A 20,301-nucleotide genomic window follows, 5' to 3' on the forward strand; every position below is an offset into this window, starting at 1 on the left:
GAAATTTTAGCATTAAATTATTTTCTAATGCAATATAGGAAAAGACATATGAATTAATTATTCATAAAATCTTAAATTTAAAGTTAAAATTAGAAGAATGTGCCTAATTAAAATTAATAATTAAATCGTAATCTTTTGTGTTAAGATTATCGTTCTCTATGCTATCACAGATGATTGGAGAAATATTCTAATAGACTACCTATATAAGATGCATTGAATTTCCGATGCATAATGCAAAAATTGTGCGATGACAGGGAATGAAGTATAATGATTTTTCTGCATATTACAAGTTATAGAAGTAGCTTCTTATGATCAAGTAGGCTATAAATTGGATATAGTAAATATCTTGAGAAACATCCGAATCGTTGCAATAAAACAGAAAACTGTCTCGTGCAAATCTCTTACCGCGATAAACTTCGTTTATGTATTGAATTTAAAAGCCATTTGTGAGCAAGGATTTAAACTGTAACAGGTTCTTATCTATTCGCTTAAGAAGCAGCTTGTCCAAGCAAACTGATTCTTAACACTGCGATAGTACGAATATTTCTTATTAGGAACATCTAAAAATACTACTTTTACTTTATATAAAAAGATTTTGCAGAACCTCGAAGTTATTTGTAACATACAATAGAAATGTAATACATGAAATTATATACAATCTTCACCTTGTTTATATCTAATTTGTAGTGCACAATTCTTAGAGTAATACGTCCATATAATTACATTTTCGAAACATACAAAGAAATTTCATTTAGACAATTTATAAATTTTACATGTGTTGTATATTATTTTTTGTTAAAAAAAATTTTGTTACATTACAAGTAATTATTCGTCTCAAATGTACAATTTTATATATATTGCCTCGCAATATATAGATATAAGAAGTACCTATAGGGATATGACATAAACAATAAGAAAGAAAAAGCGAGAGAGAAGGATATTTCATAAAATTTCTTTAATTAAATATTAATCTAAGTTGAATATAGCGATCGATTTGGAAAATCGTCTCATAGGAAATTTTGGTATAGTTTAAAATTGGAGGGAATCGAAGGCATTTCATTGTAATATTTTAGCGATTGCAATATGCGAGCGTTCAAGTGTTAGCGCTATAGTGTTCTTTCAACATTATTGTTTTTTTTAACGACAAGTACGCCTGTATAAATACGAATATTCGGAATATAACTGTGAAGTGAACATTATCTTTTAATGATGGAATAAAGGATAGGAAGCGAGAAACGTGCGGCTGAATATGGGGATTGGATTTATCATTAATCTGCTTTGCCCGGATTTGCTATTTCGTAATCGCGTCAATAACGCACGACGTATTATTTCAGCAATATTCCCAAATTTAATTGCGTTCATGGAGATATTATTTCGCGCTTATCGTGATTACGATATAACCTGGCCTGTATTCATTTTTACATTATTTCTGATGCAGCGTTCATATCTCCGCCAAAACAAGTTTGCATACCATTTAAAAAAAAGAGTTTACTTGTAATTTACAATTATCTGGCCGAGCATTGAAAAACTTACATGACTTTATTTTATCTAATTGTTATCTTAAAGTTACATCCATGATTACTAACTAATTAAGCTTATGTCGTATAACTTGTCTAATAGTGTCGAGCATAACGATTTAAGAATGTTTAGGCGACAATTTAGGCCCACTTTGTTTTAAATTCGGATAATACGGGACTCTTCAAAACTCACAAATACATGTTTCATTTTGCATTAAAATAAGAAACGACTATCGAAACGATTGACTAGCGAATATAGATATCTCTTTTTGTAATAATGAACCAGCTTACGTGCGAATTTCCGTGTAGGATAAAAGCTTCGTCGCTTCGACAGTTAACTGAGCACTATGATTTTTTCATTTGACCGAAGTCAGAGTTCTTCGGCGAATACAGACCTAACTTCAGTGTCAGTTCTTTGGGTTTCCTAATGTTATTTCTAATGGGGAAAGGGCTGAAGTTCATCTTCGGACTCGTAATGGTGTCAACATTTTCGTCGTTTTTGTTGGCGTTTTCTATGTTACTGAGACTCAGTGTCGATTTCTTGTAACAATTCGATCCTTTATTAGTCAAATCTCCATACTCAACAGTTATTCTGCCCGGAGATTCTGGATGCGTAACGGCAGGCTTCCTCGTTTCTTCCATCAGATTTGGAGACAATCTCGGAGTATAATGATTTGGACTAGAAGAAAAGTACTCATCTCTGTATTGACGATTGGGTGACAATACACTGTAATCGCGATGTCTCGTCGGTAAATACGAACCGATATTTGTTTCGGATTCCACCATTACATGCGATAACGTGCTTAAAGACTTATCGTAATCTGTACTTCTATGAGAATAATCCTTTGGCGATAAAGTACTGTATTTATGTAGACGACTATCGCTACAATAATTGTCCAAACATTTTTCTTCATTGCTGATATATTTCGTCGGCGTAATCGCTTCGTTGTTACTTTTGCTGTAATAAGAACTTCCCGTACTTAAAGAAACCGTCAATCTGTTAGCCTGACTGGCCGCGCATTCGTCACCAATTGGTCTTGGTGATTCCTCATCATATCTCACGCGAAATTCCAAGGATTCCTTCGACAATATCGGACTTTTCAAATGTAGGTCGTAAGGATCGATAGAGAGCCTTGATTTGGGATCTGTGTATTCAAACGTGTGATCGCTTGGTTTATCATAAGTAATATAAGGACTATTTCTTGGAGATAACCTATCCGAAATATCGTAGCTCTTATAAGATTCGTAAGTACTTTTCAATGGTGCAGTATCAAATTGGTTCGTTTTCGGCACGTATCTTGTTGCGGTGGGTACTTCCGGATAAGTTGAAGTGTCCGAAATGTATGAAATAGGGGATAATCGTTTTGGCGGTATTTCTAGACGCCTGTCTAGTTTCATTTGCACAGACGAGATTTTGTCGAGTTTCTCCAATTCTCTGTAGATGTCTATGTCACTTTTGGGCGACATGCTCTGCTCGTATTTCAGCGTCGCGAATGGAAACTTTTCAGGCTGAGCTACACCTTCGTGCGTAGATTCTAAGTCATTCCTGATTTCGATGGAATCATTGGAGGATTTGTAGGAAAATACATTCGTTGAAATGCTGGTAAGATCGAGACCTTCCGTCTCGCTTATGTTCTGGCTTGACGAACCTTTTTCTAAATTGATCATACTTGGTGGAGATTCCTCCTCATAGTTCGCTAATAATTTAGATAGCTCTTCGTTTATCTTGTGATCTATGAGCGCCTCCCGAGTATCCAGATAGTCGTTCGATATGATCTCGTCTACGTCTAAATGATCAATTTGTTCTGTATCGTCAATAAGAGATAATTTCGTTAATTCTTCATTTATCTTTGCGTCGAATTCCGATATGCTGGTAGCGCTCATATTATCAAAATCCTTGAAATTTATTCGTGCCAATTCCTCGTTTATTTCGTGCTCATTTAGGCCCATTTTTTCGAGAATCGGGCTGAATATCTTAGAAATTTCTTCGTTTATCGGACTGATAGTGATCTCCTTGGATATTTCCTCCAGATCTGGCAGACGTTTTTTTGCCTGGCAAGCTAAAATCTTATGCAATATAGCTGAATTTTCTTGAATAATTTTTAACGCCCGATCGCTACTTCTGTGTCCGTTGTCGCCTTTCTTTCGTGGTTTTACTTTTGTCCATACACCTACCTTCGATTCTCTACCGTCGTCTGTATCGCTATTATTTTTATTGCAAGCTATGCTCTTCAATATACTATCGCTATTCTCATCGATGTTGATTTTAGGATGCACAACGTAAGACTTTCTACTTTCACTTGTTATACTTATGTCTGGAATTTCTAATCGCCGCTTTGAGAAGCCGCTCGCTGAATTGCTGAAAGTGTCCTGTCGTCTTGCCTCTAAGTTTTTCATATCCTCCCAGATATCGCTCGATTTCTTCGTTAGCATATTAGTTTCAGGCGATCCATCGTTGAGAGCCTTTGCTTCTAGATGCTTCATATCTTCGAGAATATCGCTACATCTCTTCTTCGCCATGGTCGTATTGAATTCATCTATTGAAGTCGAGGATTTTAAATCAGTACACCTTTTTTCCAGACTGCTTGAGCTCCTCTCAGTCAATCTCGATCGTTCTCTACGTCTATAATTGTAATTCAGATAGTGCTTGTCAAGCTTCTCGTGCGGCAATTGAGGCACCACATCCTTTTCAGAAAGCGGATCGTCCGCATTGTCATCAATGAACTCTTCGCTTTTCTGATAGGACTCACCTCCGATCGATTCATAAGAGCTCAAATCGGCTTTGCTCTTCTGTGTATAATTCACCTTTAATTCTGTATTCAACGCAAATTGAGGTCTGACATATAATTCGCTTCTCTCGGAGATTCCTTCGTTTTCCTTACTCTCAAGTGACTTTGCTGAAGGCTCTAGTTTTGTCTGATACCCCAAGTACTTGGTCGAATCCTTAGAGTTGATCGATTTCGGATCAGGTGAGGTTTCGATGCTGTCTATACTGCATCTTCGTTTGCCTACACTATACGGCGAAGGTGTTTTCTGATTAGGATTTGCGATAGGATAAAATGGCGAAGTCGCGCTGCTCAGGTCCATCGGCGAATCTGACACCAGATCCTGATCTCGTTTTCCGTAGTTTGAGGTATATCTTATGGAGTTGGCACTTACTGGTGATTGCAGATCGGAACTAAATGATCTCTCGGAAGACTTAACTTTGCCCGGGCTGCATGAATCGCTAGAACTGCTAATCATCAATTTCGGACTTGTGTCGGATTTGTTCCTTAAAGAGTCCGTACTAATTGGAGTCGACGGGCTCGATTTTTCATACGATGTTTTCTTTGTGATCGGCTTCGAATCATCAAGTGCGATATCCGAATTTATGGAATGGAGAACAAGAGTTTTAGAATCCGAGCTGATGGATGAGCAAGCCGATTTGTCTATTGTGAAGTCACGAGAGTCCGATCTGACTGGCGTCCTTGGACTCACCGTCAGACTGGAAGGCTTCGAATCGGGACCCATCGTTTCTCCTGAGCTGAATGACTTCGTACTTTCTGGAGATTTCGGACTTTTTTTTAAATTGGAATACAATTTTGTCTGTACTATGGGCTCCTTGTCGCTAAAAGCGTCTCTCTTCGAAGCCCTTTCAGGACTCGTCAGATTTTCCGTGCTTATCGCGACGTTATATATTTCGTGCGACAATTTCGTCAGTTTGTCATCCATTGTTACTGGGGAAATTGGAATGTGACCTACAACGTATCTTTTGGAATAGAAAAATCGTGATTCTGGAGCGATATCCGGAACTCTGCTATTCGCAAAATCCATGTCATTCGAATTATCATCACTTTTTGAATCCAAATAAACGTTACTGGCAAATCTTAAGGAGGATTCAAAGGGCTTGTCATTTGTGTCTAGAAGCGAAAGAAATTTATCATAATTCTTATCTTTAGAGATACTCGTTTGTTCTCTAGAACTCGTATCTCGTATTATATTCGTAGTGGTTTCCATTATATCCATTTTAAGATCTGTACTATCTTTACTGCTAGCTCGGATGATTTCTTTTTTCTCTTCTAAATCTTTCAATCTATCTGTTCTGTGTATCAAGATATCATCCGTCTTCTCAACGATAGATTTAACGCTTAAATAATCGTAACTATTCACGTTCTTTGACAATTTTGGCGCTTCTTCACTCGATGTGTAATCCTGCAACTTCGATTCCGTTTCTTTCGTTTGCAATCTCTCAACTGGGTAATCATTTATCGGTAGCTCGTCATTGTCATGCGTGCTCGATTTTTGAGGGACTGTCGTATTATTGTCATCTTCGGCCGAAAGTCTCCGTATTTGATCGGTAATCTTGGCAATCGAGATTTCGGACAGGGATGGAGACTTATCGCGTTCGATTCCGAAAGTTGTATCCATCTGTGGCTCCTCCATGATCATCATCGGCTCGTTTTTAATAAACGAACGCGCAGGTGTACTCGTCGAGGTCGACGAACCCTCATAAGCATGCTTTTCATCGTCCGTCGCCATGACGTAAGAGTCGGACGCTGACGTGAGTTCCTCGCTATCGACGTCGCTCAAACGGTCCGGCTCGTCGCACAGCTCCGTCGATGTGCTGTCGCTGTCACTATCAGCGGTACCTCGGTTGGGTGACGTTACAGAAGAAGTTTCTGGAGGTGACTGTAAAAATGCTGTGCCAAAAGCATCTGCATCTGTAACATGCAAAATAGAAAATGTCAATAAATTGATTACACAGTTCTAAAACCGTGATTAATTTGAGAGACAAAGGTAATAATTGATACCACAGATGATAATCGATAAATGGATGGTAATTCTAAAAATATATTATATCTACTGTAATTTATATACATTAATCTTGAATCGGAGGGATTATTCGCGCGCGTGATAGAAAGATGACTTGACTCGAGAAGATACAGAACCGGATGTTGAACCCTATTTGCCACACCTGCGTCAATACACGTACTTGCTGATATCGAACGTGGAACAAGTGGTCCTTTGTATTCTGAAGCATTGGAGGTTCAGCAATTGATAAGCATTACCATCGCGAATACTTACCATCAGATGGAAATTCCATCTTATTCTCTGCCGGTACGTTTACCATGAACAGATCAATACGATGTTATATGTCCGACACAAAGTTTTCAATGTAGATTTTGTAATACATATATAATTTTATTTTTGTTTTCATACGTTTCAATAACGATTATTTATATATAAAAATATGTACAAAACATAAAAATATTTAAAAAATCGGTAATTCTTAATTATAACACATTTTTGTTATCAATGTATTGCATTTATAATTTTGTGCACATATATAAAATATAAATATAAAATACATAACATAAAATATAAAATATAAAATACATAATATAATAATATATAGAAATATATAATATATATTTCTAATATTTTTTTTATTTACATTTTATATCTTAATCATTTTTATATTTTATTGTTATTTATATCTGCCTAATATCTTGTACTTTATCTCATATTTTATACTTTTGTACATATTCAGAAATAACTTACATATTCCATACATATTATTCTTGTTATACAATAGAAATAGAAAACTTTTAAACATCTGCATAATATTTTTGAATGTATATTTGTAAAGATTGCTCTTTATCAAATTATTTTTTTTTCTACAATTAAATGCACTTACCACCAGCGTCTCCGGCTCTTTGCTTCGGCCTTTTCGCGTCTTTCCAGTGAAGTGTGACACCTTGCCTATCCCTACGACTTTTCGGACTATGAAGGACTGCTGGTCGTAATTTCGATGTGGCAGTAGCAGACGGCAAACTCAATGGTCGATTCTTTCCACTTACGAGGGCATTTTTACCCACTAACAGATGATTCATGGCTGTGGAAGTGGGCGGAGGTACCATGGTCTGACGCGCACACGCGGCTAGAATATAAGAAATCGGTTAGAAAACAAGAATAGTGCCTATATATATATATATATTTTACTGTTAGACGTTCCATCCTGTTAAAGTGATAAATAGCTCTAATATAGATATACATGTGCATACGCGACCTTTGATGTAAATATCAAAAATATAATGGTAAAAGAATCTTTTGCTATATAAAATGCAATCTTTGTCATCATTTTGCTATTTTTCCTTAAAAATATTAGTTAATAAAAACATATTGTTACATTATAATATAATAAAAGGCTTAGATCTTCTTTTTACGTATTTTTTACGTATTTTTACAAAATTATTATATTTATATTATTTATATTATTACAAAATAATAATTAAAATATTTAACAGTTAGGTTTATCGCTAAAATTGACAAATTATATAATAACAGATATTGTTAATTTATTTTTATTATTATTAAATACCTTGTTCTTATTAGATTTGTAAATTCCTAATATATTGATTTTTAAATTTATTTTTTAATTTAGTTTTGGAAAGTTATTTCCTTTTGTATAAAAATGTCACGGTTTCGAGTTTATTGGCGCATACCTACTTGGACATCATACAGATTTCATTCATCTATCAAGAAGATATATGAAGTGGCTATTTCAAATTGAAGTATATCACGCAAAGATGTAATTCTTGATTTTTACGTGATAGGTCATAATACTTCGAAAAGTCACGATCGTTATCGTATATTCTCGTTTGTACCGAAATATGACGATAGTGTCCAATCGTAAACACAAACGTGAGTTTAGTTTCATTCATGAATATAAAATGAGCTAGTTTACGGTGGCAAGCAGAAAACGATAAGCATTATTACTAATGTATTGCTGCTCGTAAAGCTTTTATAACATGTGCTATCAAACTTATATACATTTTTCAATTGTAAAGATACAATGCGAGGAATGTGCAACTCAATTATCATACAGTTCCAACGTTGTTACGTGGTAACCTTCTAATAATTTTAAGTAATGTTGACAATAAAGAAATTGTTATGGAATTTTTTGCAATATAATGTGCATATATATTCAATATAGATAAATTTATATCTTATAATAGCGATTTGATCTTTCCGTTTCCCATTCAATCCAACTTATTCAATGGTAGAATTTATATGGTGCGTTTATATTATAAATTAAAATATTCTACACACAAATGATAAAATAATATTCTTTGAAATTTTGAATTGAATATTATTTTTATTAAAAATTTAATTTTTTCTAGAATTTATATTTTTATATCTATTATATCTATTAGAATATAAATTCTAGAAAAATGTATTAAAACTGAAATTTTTAGAACTAGGATAATATTTAAATTATAGAACGTATTGTTATACTCATCTGTCATTACCAGAAAGTATTATATGTGCTTGCCGCTGTCGCTCCCGTAGTTTTGCATATTGCTGCTTTAGCGTACTAATGTCTAAAGCAAGGCGTTCTCGATCGCTACTAGGTGCCATCGCTTGTAACGCTCCTATTGTTGAAGGTAAACGATCTGAAATGAATCATTTTTTTTAACGAACAATAGATATTAGTATTTTTACGAATAGTAAATATTATTTTTAACAAATAGTAATATGATATTTTGAACTTTCATGCTTCTTTCGCAAAAAAAATTTTGCCATAATTAAAAATAATAATTGTATTTAATATACATAATGATATTTACAAAGCATCAAAAGTTTGATTTGTTGTCTTTGAAAATACAAATATGTCAAATATTCATTCGTCAAATTAATTAAAAAAATCCATTTTAAATCGGTCGTAAAAAATAATATATTATAAAAAGGGTAACTTTGACCCAAATTTTATATAATAACATGTTTAGACAGCCTGCATGTCTAGAATCAGAATACACAGACCTTTAAACATCTTATTCTATTTTACGTTATTTTATAATAATATTATATTATAATTATACAAGTTGATATATTGATATTCGAAATTGAGTTTGATTTGTAAGACAACATTATGTCATTTACATCTTTATATAAAACATTAGCTAAACATTAGATAAAATCAGTCGTTCGAATGTTTTATCTTGTTTTATCATGTTTTTTTTTAACATTATTGAGATATTCATAAAATTCATTAAAAAAAAGGATAATTACCTTTTTTTATACGTTGAGCCATACTGAACATAGCAGCCGCTACAGCTAATCTCTCATCCTCTTCTGTCTCGCTGTCATCATCATCACTCAACTTGCGCGCCCACGGGGTGATGTTATATCGATGCTTCTCTCTTAAGCTCGTCACACCATGTAAGGGTCCCATGCTAACAATGTTCTGTCAAAACAATTCGCAAATAAATTATTTGTGATATCGGACATGTGTAATATTTGTAATAGATTACATAAACATAAAAGCAGAAAGACTTATCATGCAGAATCTTTTAGCTGAATCATTTAGCTTATATTTTCATTATGCTCTGTATAAGTGATTGTACCTTAATGAGATTGTTTGTATCAGTGAATTCTAGCATTTCTCTCGTAAGAACTCCCATTATACTATAAAATTCGTCCGCTGATGTTACGGTCATTATGCGACTATAAACAATTAGATTATTTTATTTGTTATATGTAATAGTCAAAGAAATAACTCATAGTTTCATTACGTAAAAAAAATGTTAGTAAATTTAATTTAATTTAAAACTTACTCTGAAAGGCCTTCCCAGATAGCGAGTGCCGTTCTAAGGAGTACTTCATCACCTTCGAGAAATATCAGATCCCAGACACGAAGCACTGCTTCCTGCGGTAAACAGTGGCAGAAAAGTGTAAGGAACCATTGCATGGTGAACACATTCGTAAGCGGCGGTTCGTAGCTACTTCCTGAAAAACGATATTATAATATTATTTATCATAATAATCTACAATCAAGAAAAGTGAGAGTAAATGAAAGTAAATTAAGTTCAATTGTTTAGAATTATCGTTACTATGATGAATAAAAAAGTATCATTCATTAATTTCAGTTTAAAGAATTCTTTGTACGTATAAATGTTTTACTTAAATTATATTTTTATAAAACAGAATCGATATCTTTGAACAAATCTTGAGAGCTTGAAAATATTTATATTTACAAATAAAAGAATTAAATATTTATTTCAATACCACATGCAAACATTACATAAATTTTTTAAGAGGATAAAATTATTTGAAATGTCGATACTAGGTACTCGTTCAGCAAAACTGTATATATACGTCTCAATTTCCAGCTGTGCCATCGTAATATCCCATCGCCAAGCGCGTCTCTGTATTTCTTACACTTATTCCTTCAAGTTTTTATTTCATTAATCCTACTTACCCGTTGCTTTATCCTTCGCATCGCTCTGGAGCGCCTCGAGGTGTTTGGACAATTTCGGCAACCTCGAACGCAAAAGGTCCCGAAATACCGCCATATCCACAGAGAGGCCTCGCAAATTATCGGCGAAATAGCCCTCTGGTAGAACACCTTCTATTAAATATATCATCACCTTTACAGCCGAGGATTCCGCGCGGTCCATTACTTGCAAAACGAGAGCGGCCAGAACATTTAAACCCTGACAGTAGCCTACGGACTTGTTCCAGCGAGCGAAACCGAGTAATACTCGACGAAGCACCGCTTGATTGTCCCGACCAGCAGCACCGCAAAACAGGCTGCAGCCTGTTCTGTGCAGATCCTGCGAATTGTAACGATTTTTATGTTGTTGAATTAATTGCAAATTGCTACAGTAACTTTCGAACCTTGTCGAATTTGCAACGTAATTATGCAGGCCAGCGTAATTCCAGCTAACTTAATTTTTCATAATTTATCTTAGCTCATTAATACGTTCCATGCCGCAAGAATCACCGGAGCACGCTGGATTTTTCGATCGGACAAAATTTGATTTTAAAAAAGAACGATTTCATTTTATCACTCTTTGAAAAAGAAACGTAGTTATAAAATATTTTTTTATGCTACAAGTGGATAATTATGATATGTAATATGATAATTGTGATACATAATTATGATATATATATATATATATATATATATATATAATATAATATTGATATATTAGATCTTCGTTTTATGATTTTTCAATTTTTTTAATTATTGAAGTACATTTATTTAATAAATATTTAACAAGTATATATGTAACAATCAATTAACAAATATAGCAAACAAAAATTCGAGGATCACTAGTGACCTTTGCGATGTGGAATCAAGTCATAAATTGGCCCGGCATGGAACATATTAAATTTTCATAATACATGTAACGCATGAAGATAATTAATACATCAAATTATCATTTAATAACAATAAACGAGTGAACAAGGATTAAAAAGCGGTAAATGTCAATTTCTGTTGGAAAATTTTCATTAAAACGTAATCTACGTAGGCGAACATTAATTACAAAAGTAACCGGTGATTGTTAGTTATTTGTCGTTATAAGTTGTGATAAACGATCTGAGCATAATTGAGCGTAATTAATAATAATTAGAGTTAGGTCTATAAATTTATATGAAGTTGATATAACTTGACGCGATCAAATAGATCACGTATTAGATTGCAGTTTATTTTTAGAAGGGCTACTTGTTCTAATTATGCATCGTGCTCGCCTTAACTATATTACGTAATAACGTTTAGCTTTCTTCCTATCTTTAGTTTCCTTAGTTTATTCCTTTTAATCAGTTGAAACATTTATGAACTACAGAGTTATGTTTATAGCTTGATGTTTTCGTGTCAAGAATTTTAAAGTATATATCGAAATAAGTGTACTGCCATCTCTCTAAATGCTCCTTTCGCAGCTGAGCATCCAGAGATGTTCTCATTGAATTTACTGGCTCGCTTTATTTCGGAGATAGCTCGACAAACTTGCATGTGTGTGTCGCATGTCAGACGTTATCATCAAGGTATACAAGAAATCACATTGTTTACTGGAGTATTCTAGAGTATTTGAATAATTTTGGATATTCTTTGAATTCTCTTATTAAAAGATATATTGAAAATAAAAAGATAAAAATAAAACATAAAAACACTATTTAATAATGCAATAATTAATGTTAACGTTTGTTCAAACTCTACGAAAATATTTTCTACACTGTAACACAAAGAAAAAAACGTAATAGTTGCTATTATTGTGCCTTTTTATCTACGTATTACAGTATATATTATAAAATAGCAGCAATACAGATGGCAACTATATAAGTTTTATATGTAGAATTAATGTATACAATAATTGAATAAACCATTTTATAGTTATTGCAATTATAAAATTATTTATTTAACTACATACATTAATTCAACATGTAGTGTAAAACTTATCATTTATATACTTATTATCATTATTATCTCTGATTGGAGATGCAATCATTTACGTTGAGTTAAGCGACAAATAGCGCTAAACAATTAGACACTTACCTTCACGATTTGTATGCCGAGTTCTTCGTCATCAGGATTACTCCACTCGTTGAAACAGATTTTTTCAGCCTGCTTCCAATCTACGCCGCGTTGATCCAGATGACGTTCCGCCAACGTTAGCCACAACTGCAGAAGAATATCAATTCGTTTCTTGTATACTTCAGTTATGAATCCTTTGAATTTTTTATATCTTCCATGCTGTGCACTTTCATGAATAATTCATTATCCAAAAGCAAATCATGAGGCACTCACTCTTTTTCGAAATTCCGGTGGTATCCCTCCTTGTAATTTGGCAACCATTTTCATCGCGTCTAGCCATTGTATAAAACCACTTTCTCCCGGTTGCGGAGTCAAACTGAACCTCATTTTTGTATCTTCGACTGAAATTTAGAGAAAAATTCATAAAACATTTCACTATAAAATAATTTACTTTCAGAAAAAAAAACAAACACACTTAGCTAATAAGATAGCACTTCATAAACTGCAATTCTCTTACAGTTTATGAAATTTTTAGTTAAGTACGTCAGTATGTCACTTATGATATACATACATAAATCACAGAGAAAACATTATATTGATTTATAACGAGTATACGATTTATAAATATTTATTTAAATCAAACCAATAATCAAGAAAGCTTGATTGACATAAATGCGTGAATACTCTAGTGTTTGATTTGAAATGATAATTTGTATATTTTTTACTCGAAGTTGCGATAACTGTCCTGTTCGATTCGATACAAGTGACTGAGAAAGTCGCGAAGTAAAACTCGATCGCCTTTAACATTTAATAGAAGGGTGGTTGCATGATCGTTTCTATGACAACGTCACTGAAGAATTGCTAGTTTGAGTAGAAATAATTCTACAAAAATTCTTAGGGTAGTAAATGACACGCATCCACGCGTTTATATCGCATGTTAACCTGCTCATATTAATGAAGCGTACATTGAAAACATTTAATTTCCATATAAATGAATCGGTGCAATAGCAATATTGTCTTGTCATCTCACAGTGTCATCTCACAGTGTCTACGAATGAACGAATGTAAATTGATGATGGAATTCTATTAATGGCTGAATAAACTACGCTAGTCGCACGCGGTGATGTGTGAAATCGATATTATTCCTGCTTTTATAACAATCTGTATTTTGTCTTGTAATGTTGTTGCACGTGTCGAACGTGTTTAGAACTCTCACACATATATTACATTTTATATTGTTTATTGTTTTGCTGTTTTTTTTTCTGAAATTTGGACGAAGTAACAAACAAAATGTTGTACGCTACTGGAATAAAATAAACTAGCGCTTTTCTACATTAAATTAATTTAAAAATTGCTCTTAATATTTGTGCGACAAGTCTTATTTAATGTAACGCCACTTGCAATTCATAAGTCTGAACTGAATTATATATTAATTATACATAAGGACATTAGAGTCAATACTATATACAGTTACAACGAATAATACACAATTCTTATCAAATTAGCCACAAATTAAACGTGCCATGCATTAAATTTTATAGATATTCTGGTATTGACAAACGTACAGTACATAACTTTAAATGTAAATTGTATCTTGTGTGAAAATTGCAATAAATGCAATTACTCGCTACTAGTTCAATTCGATATGCTTTATAAATTATTAGAATTAACAGATATTTATCCCATTCTATTATATCTTACAATACAAAATCTTAATTTTATAAAAATTTCGGGAAAAGTAATATCTATGATTAAACAATTGAGGAGCAGAAATTCAAAATTAGCATTTTATCTAAAATTTCATCATTTTTTAATTAGAGGTGGTGTTCAGTGTTGAAAAACTCATATTATAAGCTACTCTGAGGTGTTCAGAGAGCATTTTTTCATCATTAATTTAAGTGCTGAAAAAACATAGACATTTCAAAGTGCATTATGTTTTTTAACTAGAGACAAACAAAATGCATTTGTTTAACATTTTTAGCAATTGTTTAGCAATTTTGTTTAACATTTCACTATTTCCTATTGATTGGCATAATATTTTATGGCATATTATTTTCTGTAAAGTGCGTAATTTTCTTGTTTGTCTAGTTTTTTTTTTCTGAAAATTACAAATTTGGGACAAAACGTATTTTAAAAATTTGCTCTTCAATTATTGATGAAGATATAAATTTTAACTTTACAAGTTTATATTATGTTTATATTAATGACAAGAATTTATGCGAAACGAGATGTTACTATCTTTTCATGTTTTATAAAATCCCCCTCCCTCCCCCCCAGAAAGAAATTATTTTTCGTTAGATTTCCGTAAAGGCAACATGGAATAAGAATATAAGCTCATTTAATCATTTAATTACTTTACATTTTATTTCATACTTTGAAATAAAAAGGTTTAACTATGTCGTCTTCAGTGACTGTAAACAAAGCATGTCGGAAATGTATGTAATACTCTTATGTAATACTCTTGCATTAAGTTAACGTTGCAATACTTAGATGCATCGTCTATGCTCCTCTGCAGCAGTATTTAACAGAATTTAATTTACGAGCATCTAGCTCACACATAGTCTATGTGTACGTGTGGTTTTGCAAGGCTGATTATGTTGTGCGCGTGCAGCATGACAGGACATTAGCATGCGAGATAGATTTACAGAAACTGCCGCTTCACCTTCCAGCTCTTCGTATCTTGGGGCAGAGCCGGTAGCACCGGACGCGAGGTTTTTGAGGGAATTGAAAAATCCGTTCATCCTCCAATTAGAAGCGCCACTCTCTCTTCTTCATCGTTTCGCTTTCATCTCTCACGTCTTTTATTATGTCGCGCGTACGCTGCTCTCAACCGTTCTCGTGATTCATGATCGGCTGTTCCTTGGTTTATTCTCGCGGGATTCTTTTTATTCGTACTGGATCGCAATGTTCCTCTCGAATACACGATGTTTTTACTGTGACTCTGAAAAGTCGGTCGATCCGTTAACTTAGAATGCTAAGTTCTGAACTCATCTGTGCAAAACTATATATCATGATCGTATTTTAAAAATTATCATTATCAGTATCATAAAAAATTCAAATTTTATTGATATTAACGTGATTTCATAATACATATCTCTTATGTCATAGAAAACGATTTGATATAAATATGATTTTGCAATAATGCGAAAACACTATACACACATACATCATACATCATTATATCAAACATAATACATCATTATATCATGACAGATCTATTAATAAATAATCTTAACTTTGTTGTTACAATCAAAGTAAATTATGGTTACTTCTTTTCTCATGTAGTATCATATAATATTAATGAAGCGTAAGTATGTGTTCTTTGACTTTTATCAAGTAACATTTGATTCACTAGAAATCCAACAAAACATTATTCTTCGTTCTTTCCGTGCCATATGTATAGCTATACCACCTGTTACAAGCATCAAAATGTAGATACTCATGCATTGCAATACATGTATAATATATACATACGTAAATATAGACTGTAAGATTGCTTTTTAAGATGTCATCCTTTGAGGATGTATCGAGTACATATTTATTAATTATATTGCATTAAGATATAATTTAATACATTTTAATTGACGTTTCCGTTGATGTAATGCAAAAAATTCCATTCTAGCTTGTCCACAGTAAAATGTAGATAACCATTGATAAGAATGGCCAAGCTGATAACAAAATTGATTTTTACTTCAGCGGCTGATGAAACCGATAAAATGCTCGAGCAGTTAATCCGCGACTGGTTACAATAAAATTAAGAAGATACACGGAGCACTTATCGTTTCTCCATTTAATTTGTATTTATCCCTTTCATGCAATTATTCTTTTCAAATCAAGCATCAGATTGATAGGTGCATTTTTGATATTGTCGGATAACATGAGACTAGAATTAATTAAAAAATAACAAGAATTTGCGAGATGAATATTGAATTAAGAAACATTAAATTTTTTTATTATATTCGCAATTTTATTTTCGACAAGAACAATCTGCTTGTGCTTGCAATATACGTGTAAGTGGAAGAACGAGATTCATAGATTACTTAAATCAGTCACAAAATTATCGTGACCGCATAAATTTTATTCATTGCGGTTTCTGCTTCGTTTTAAATATGGTTTCAAAATAATGGATATTAAAACGATAAATCCAGCAATTAGAATAAAAAAGTGCTAAAGCCGAATATAAGTGCAATTTGAATTATGATGTTATTAATTATTCTTTATGATTCTAAAAAACTATTATTAATCGAAGACAATCCGAGCGACGAACTCTGAGAAATTTTTAATCTCGTCTGCATAATTTGCCTCCAAAAGTCTGAAAAGATGCACTTGATTGACTATGACTTTCTATAATTTCTATCTCCTATTTTTCAATAAAATATTAAGAATTCCATGAATCTTATGAATGATTTATATCAGTCAAAATATAATCCAATATTTTCGTAAAAATATGTAAAACAAATTGGAACTTGAAGAAAAATCGATACACTTTTAAATAAAATAAATCGGCATACTAATTTCAATTAGGTAACACACATATACACTTCATTGCAGTCTGCAATTTGCAGGAAAAAAATGATTTACAAATATTAAAGAATAAATCAAGGTATTAAATTGTGTTTCTTATATTTTTTACATTTTATTAAAGATATTTCAAATATATTTTAAACATTTTAGTATTATAAATCCGAACACGTAGTGTTTTATTTATTGAAAAAGTTTAAAACTAAATCATTTAAGTTAAAAACTTAAAAAACAGAGACAAGAATAACACATTTTAATATCTTAAAATTGAACACTTTTTTATGAGTGAACGTAGAAAGAAGTTATACTTTCCGGAATAAAATTTAATTCCAATTAATTATTTAAAATATGTTACGTTTGCTCTCTTTAGCTCTTTTATTACTCTTCATTTCGTAATTATTTTCTTTTCCTTTGTCTTTTCAAAGCTTCAATATAGGTTGTTTTAGAAATCACGCTAACAATTCCGTTGTTTATATGAAAGAAATGAAGCCAATATACGACGCATATTTTTTTCCATTAAACGCACGCGTTCGCGAAGCAACTGAGATTTAAACGTGCACTCCACCGCCATTCACAGTATACCAATTACAATTTGGACCATCAATGATAACCGAAACTCATACTTACTCGCGAGGGATGATATTAAACAAACGCAGTACTTTGACACTTCGACGGAATGAGATTAGCGTGTCATCGGATCGTACCATCTTTATGTCGAGACTCGACAGCGCGCTGTCGGGCAATCGTTATCGTCGTCGTTGATTATGCAGCGCGACACATCAATGCACATCGGTATATTGTGAAGCACGGATGCACCACAAGCGAACGACCTCGATATGCATGTCCGTCATGCGACACGATTTTGACGAAACCATTCAGAAACGCGATCGCGCACTTCTTGTAAGTGAAGAAGATCGTCGACACTCTCCTCTTGATTGTCCGGAAATTCCGCGACGTCGGCGTCACGACGATGACGCTTCGACAGCTGTCCGAAGCACCTGGAGGAGTGTCTTCATACGACGAGTACGCCGAGTCAGCTGAATGATAATGGATAGGGTAACTTGCGCGCGCGCAAAACCCCGCAATGTAACGATGGCGAGGGGGTTGCCACGAGGGACGACTACCTCCTCGTGGAATCCTGCAGTAGGCACTATCGTCGTTCTTCCACGAGTCGTCGTTTCCAACCCCGTAGTGGCCGTAGTGATTCTACGTGCTGCCACTCCCGTTACAACGCATGCGCTTAGTACGCAGTTTCTCACTTTGCATTGTTTCACCCTTGTATATTTAATCGTTTTAGAAAGAATATGCTCGAAATTGCCGCTCTACAATTGAATTTGAGTGAATTTTTCATATCCTAAAAATTTTTCAAAAAAATCTTTTTCTAAATTTATATAATTGTGAATTATGAGATTATAAAGGGATCTTTTGATATTGTAGAATTACTATTTCAATACTTTTTTTCTACATTCATGTGAGATTGCATAATCATCTCACGCACGAATATTATTATAATATATAAAAATTAGGCAAGGCTTTGGATTAATTAAACATTAAATATTAAAATATTGAATTTGATTAAATCGAATTACCTTTCAAGTGTAAAAGCGTTTGCAAAATACTTTTATAATATCTAAATGTTGTACTCTCTCAATCTTTTAGAATGAATTGTCACTTTACAAAGTTACTCTAAAAAAAATCTCTCTTGAAGATTAAAAATTGAGCCACTCTTTTTTCAAAACTGGTTTAATTTTTATTCTTTAGAATGAGATTCCAAAAAATTTAGAGACTATATTTTTATCTAATATTTTTACTAATATTTTTATTAGGAAAATATACTTCTTGTAAATCATTTATTTTTTTGTAGTATTATCGATAATTGATAATTGTAATAACAACAAATGAGAAAGATTCATATGTATATTTTGAATGCCTGCGACTCTTCAAACTCAGTTGAAGAATCTCACTTTAAGTAAAAAAATTAAGTTTTGACTTCTTAAGGATAGTAAATATCGGCATACGATATGGAGGGTTATGGGCTGTTAAATTTTTATCACGCTGAATAGTTCATTCGTGAAAGAATTAACGGCTACAAGTCTCGATTAAGTGGAGCAGCGTGACGCGACTTTATCTAATGTATAATTCTGTACGAAGACAGATTATGTTATGTCAAGTGAACATGAAGATTAAATTCTTAATGACTCATGTTAATTATTATAGAAACATTGTTAATGTCTTTTGTTATATCAAGCAACGCCAAGTGCATAAAAATGAGCCGCTTGATCGCTTGACGTGTGAACATCATTGCATATATGTTCATGCCGTTGCCAAATTCGCGCCGCTATCACTAGTCACTTATATAATAGTCATTTATATAATAAAAATATTTTTAGACTTTTGATTGCGATTTTATTTCTGAGTAATTTTAATCTAAAATTTGTTGATGTCAAAACTCGAAATAAAGCTAATGGCTGGACACGAACACATACACAATCGTATCGGTATAATGTTATCGGTATCTTTTTTGCGGATTGTGACCAATCCAAATAAAATGGGTGCAACCGACACGGAGATCTGGAGCTCGAGTCCCGAAAAGGGATTCATTTCATATTTCCAAATTTTTTTCAGTACATATATGTAAAGTTTTGTCCATTAAGCTACCTTTTATTTCACTCAATTAATATTGTATTAAAATTAATAATATAAGTGAACATTAATGTACATACATATGTATCAATATACATGTGATAAACAGAATGAGAAGGGAGAGGGGGGGAAGAGAGAGAGAAAGAGAGAGGGAGAGGGAGGGAGGGAGAGAGAGAGAGAGAGAGAGAGAGAGAGAGAGAGAGAGAGAGAGAGAGAGAGAGACGACGTAGTACTTACTACTATACTATATATATACTACGTATTACTTACTACTTACTTATTACTTATTTAGTTGTTGTTACCGTTTTAGTTACGTTAAGT

The 20,301-nt window shown here is 33.0% G+C and overlaps 1 protein-coding gene across 1 annotated transcript in view; it reads right to left on the bottom strand.

Moving 5' to 3' along the window:
- Positions 1-1,862: 1,862 nt before the first annotated feature.
- Positions 1,863-20,301, bottom strand: part of LOC105626949 — a 26,587-nt gene continuing 8,148 nt past the window's right edge. The window contains exons 4-12 of the mRNA XM_012208240.1: positions 13,090-13,217; positions 12,838-12,963; positions 10,759-11,113; positions 10,115-10,286; positions 9,905-10,004; positions 9,570-9,744; positions 8,810-8,953; positions 7,195-7,437; positions 1,863-6,217 (exon numbers count right to left, since the gene is read on the bottom strand). Coding sequence (XP_012063630.1) covers positions 1,863-6,217; positions 7,195-7,437; positions 8,810-8,953; positions 9,570-9,744; positions 9,905-10,004; positions 10,115-10,286; positions 10,759-11,113; positions 12,838-12,963; positions 13,090-13,217 — 5,798 coding nt within the window. The remainder of the gene's footprint in view (positions 6,218-7,194; positions 7,438-8,809; positions 8,954-9,569; positions 9,745-9,904; positions 10,005-10,114; positions 10,287-10,758; positions 11,114-12,837; positions 12,964-13,089; positions 13,218-20,301) is intronic.

The sequence above is a fragment of the Atta cephalotes genome (assembly GCF_000143395.1).
Source record: "Atta cephalotes unplaced genomic scaffold scaffold00007, whole genome shotgun sequence".
In the NCBI taxonomy this organism is placed as follows: Eukaryota; Metazoa; Arthropoda; class Insecta; order Hymenoptera; family Formicidae; genus Atta; species Atta cephalotes.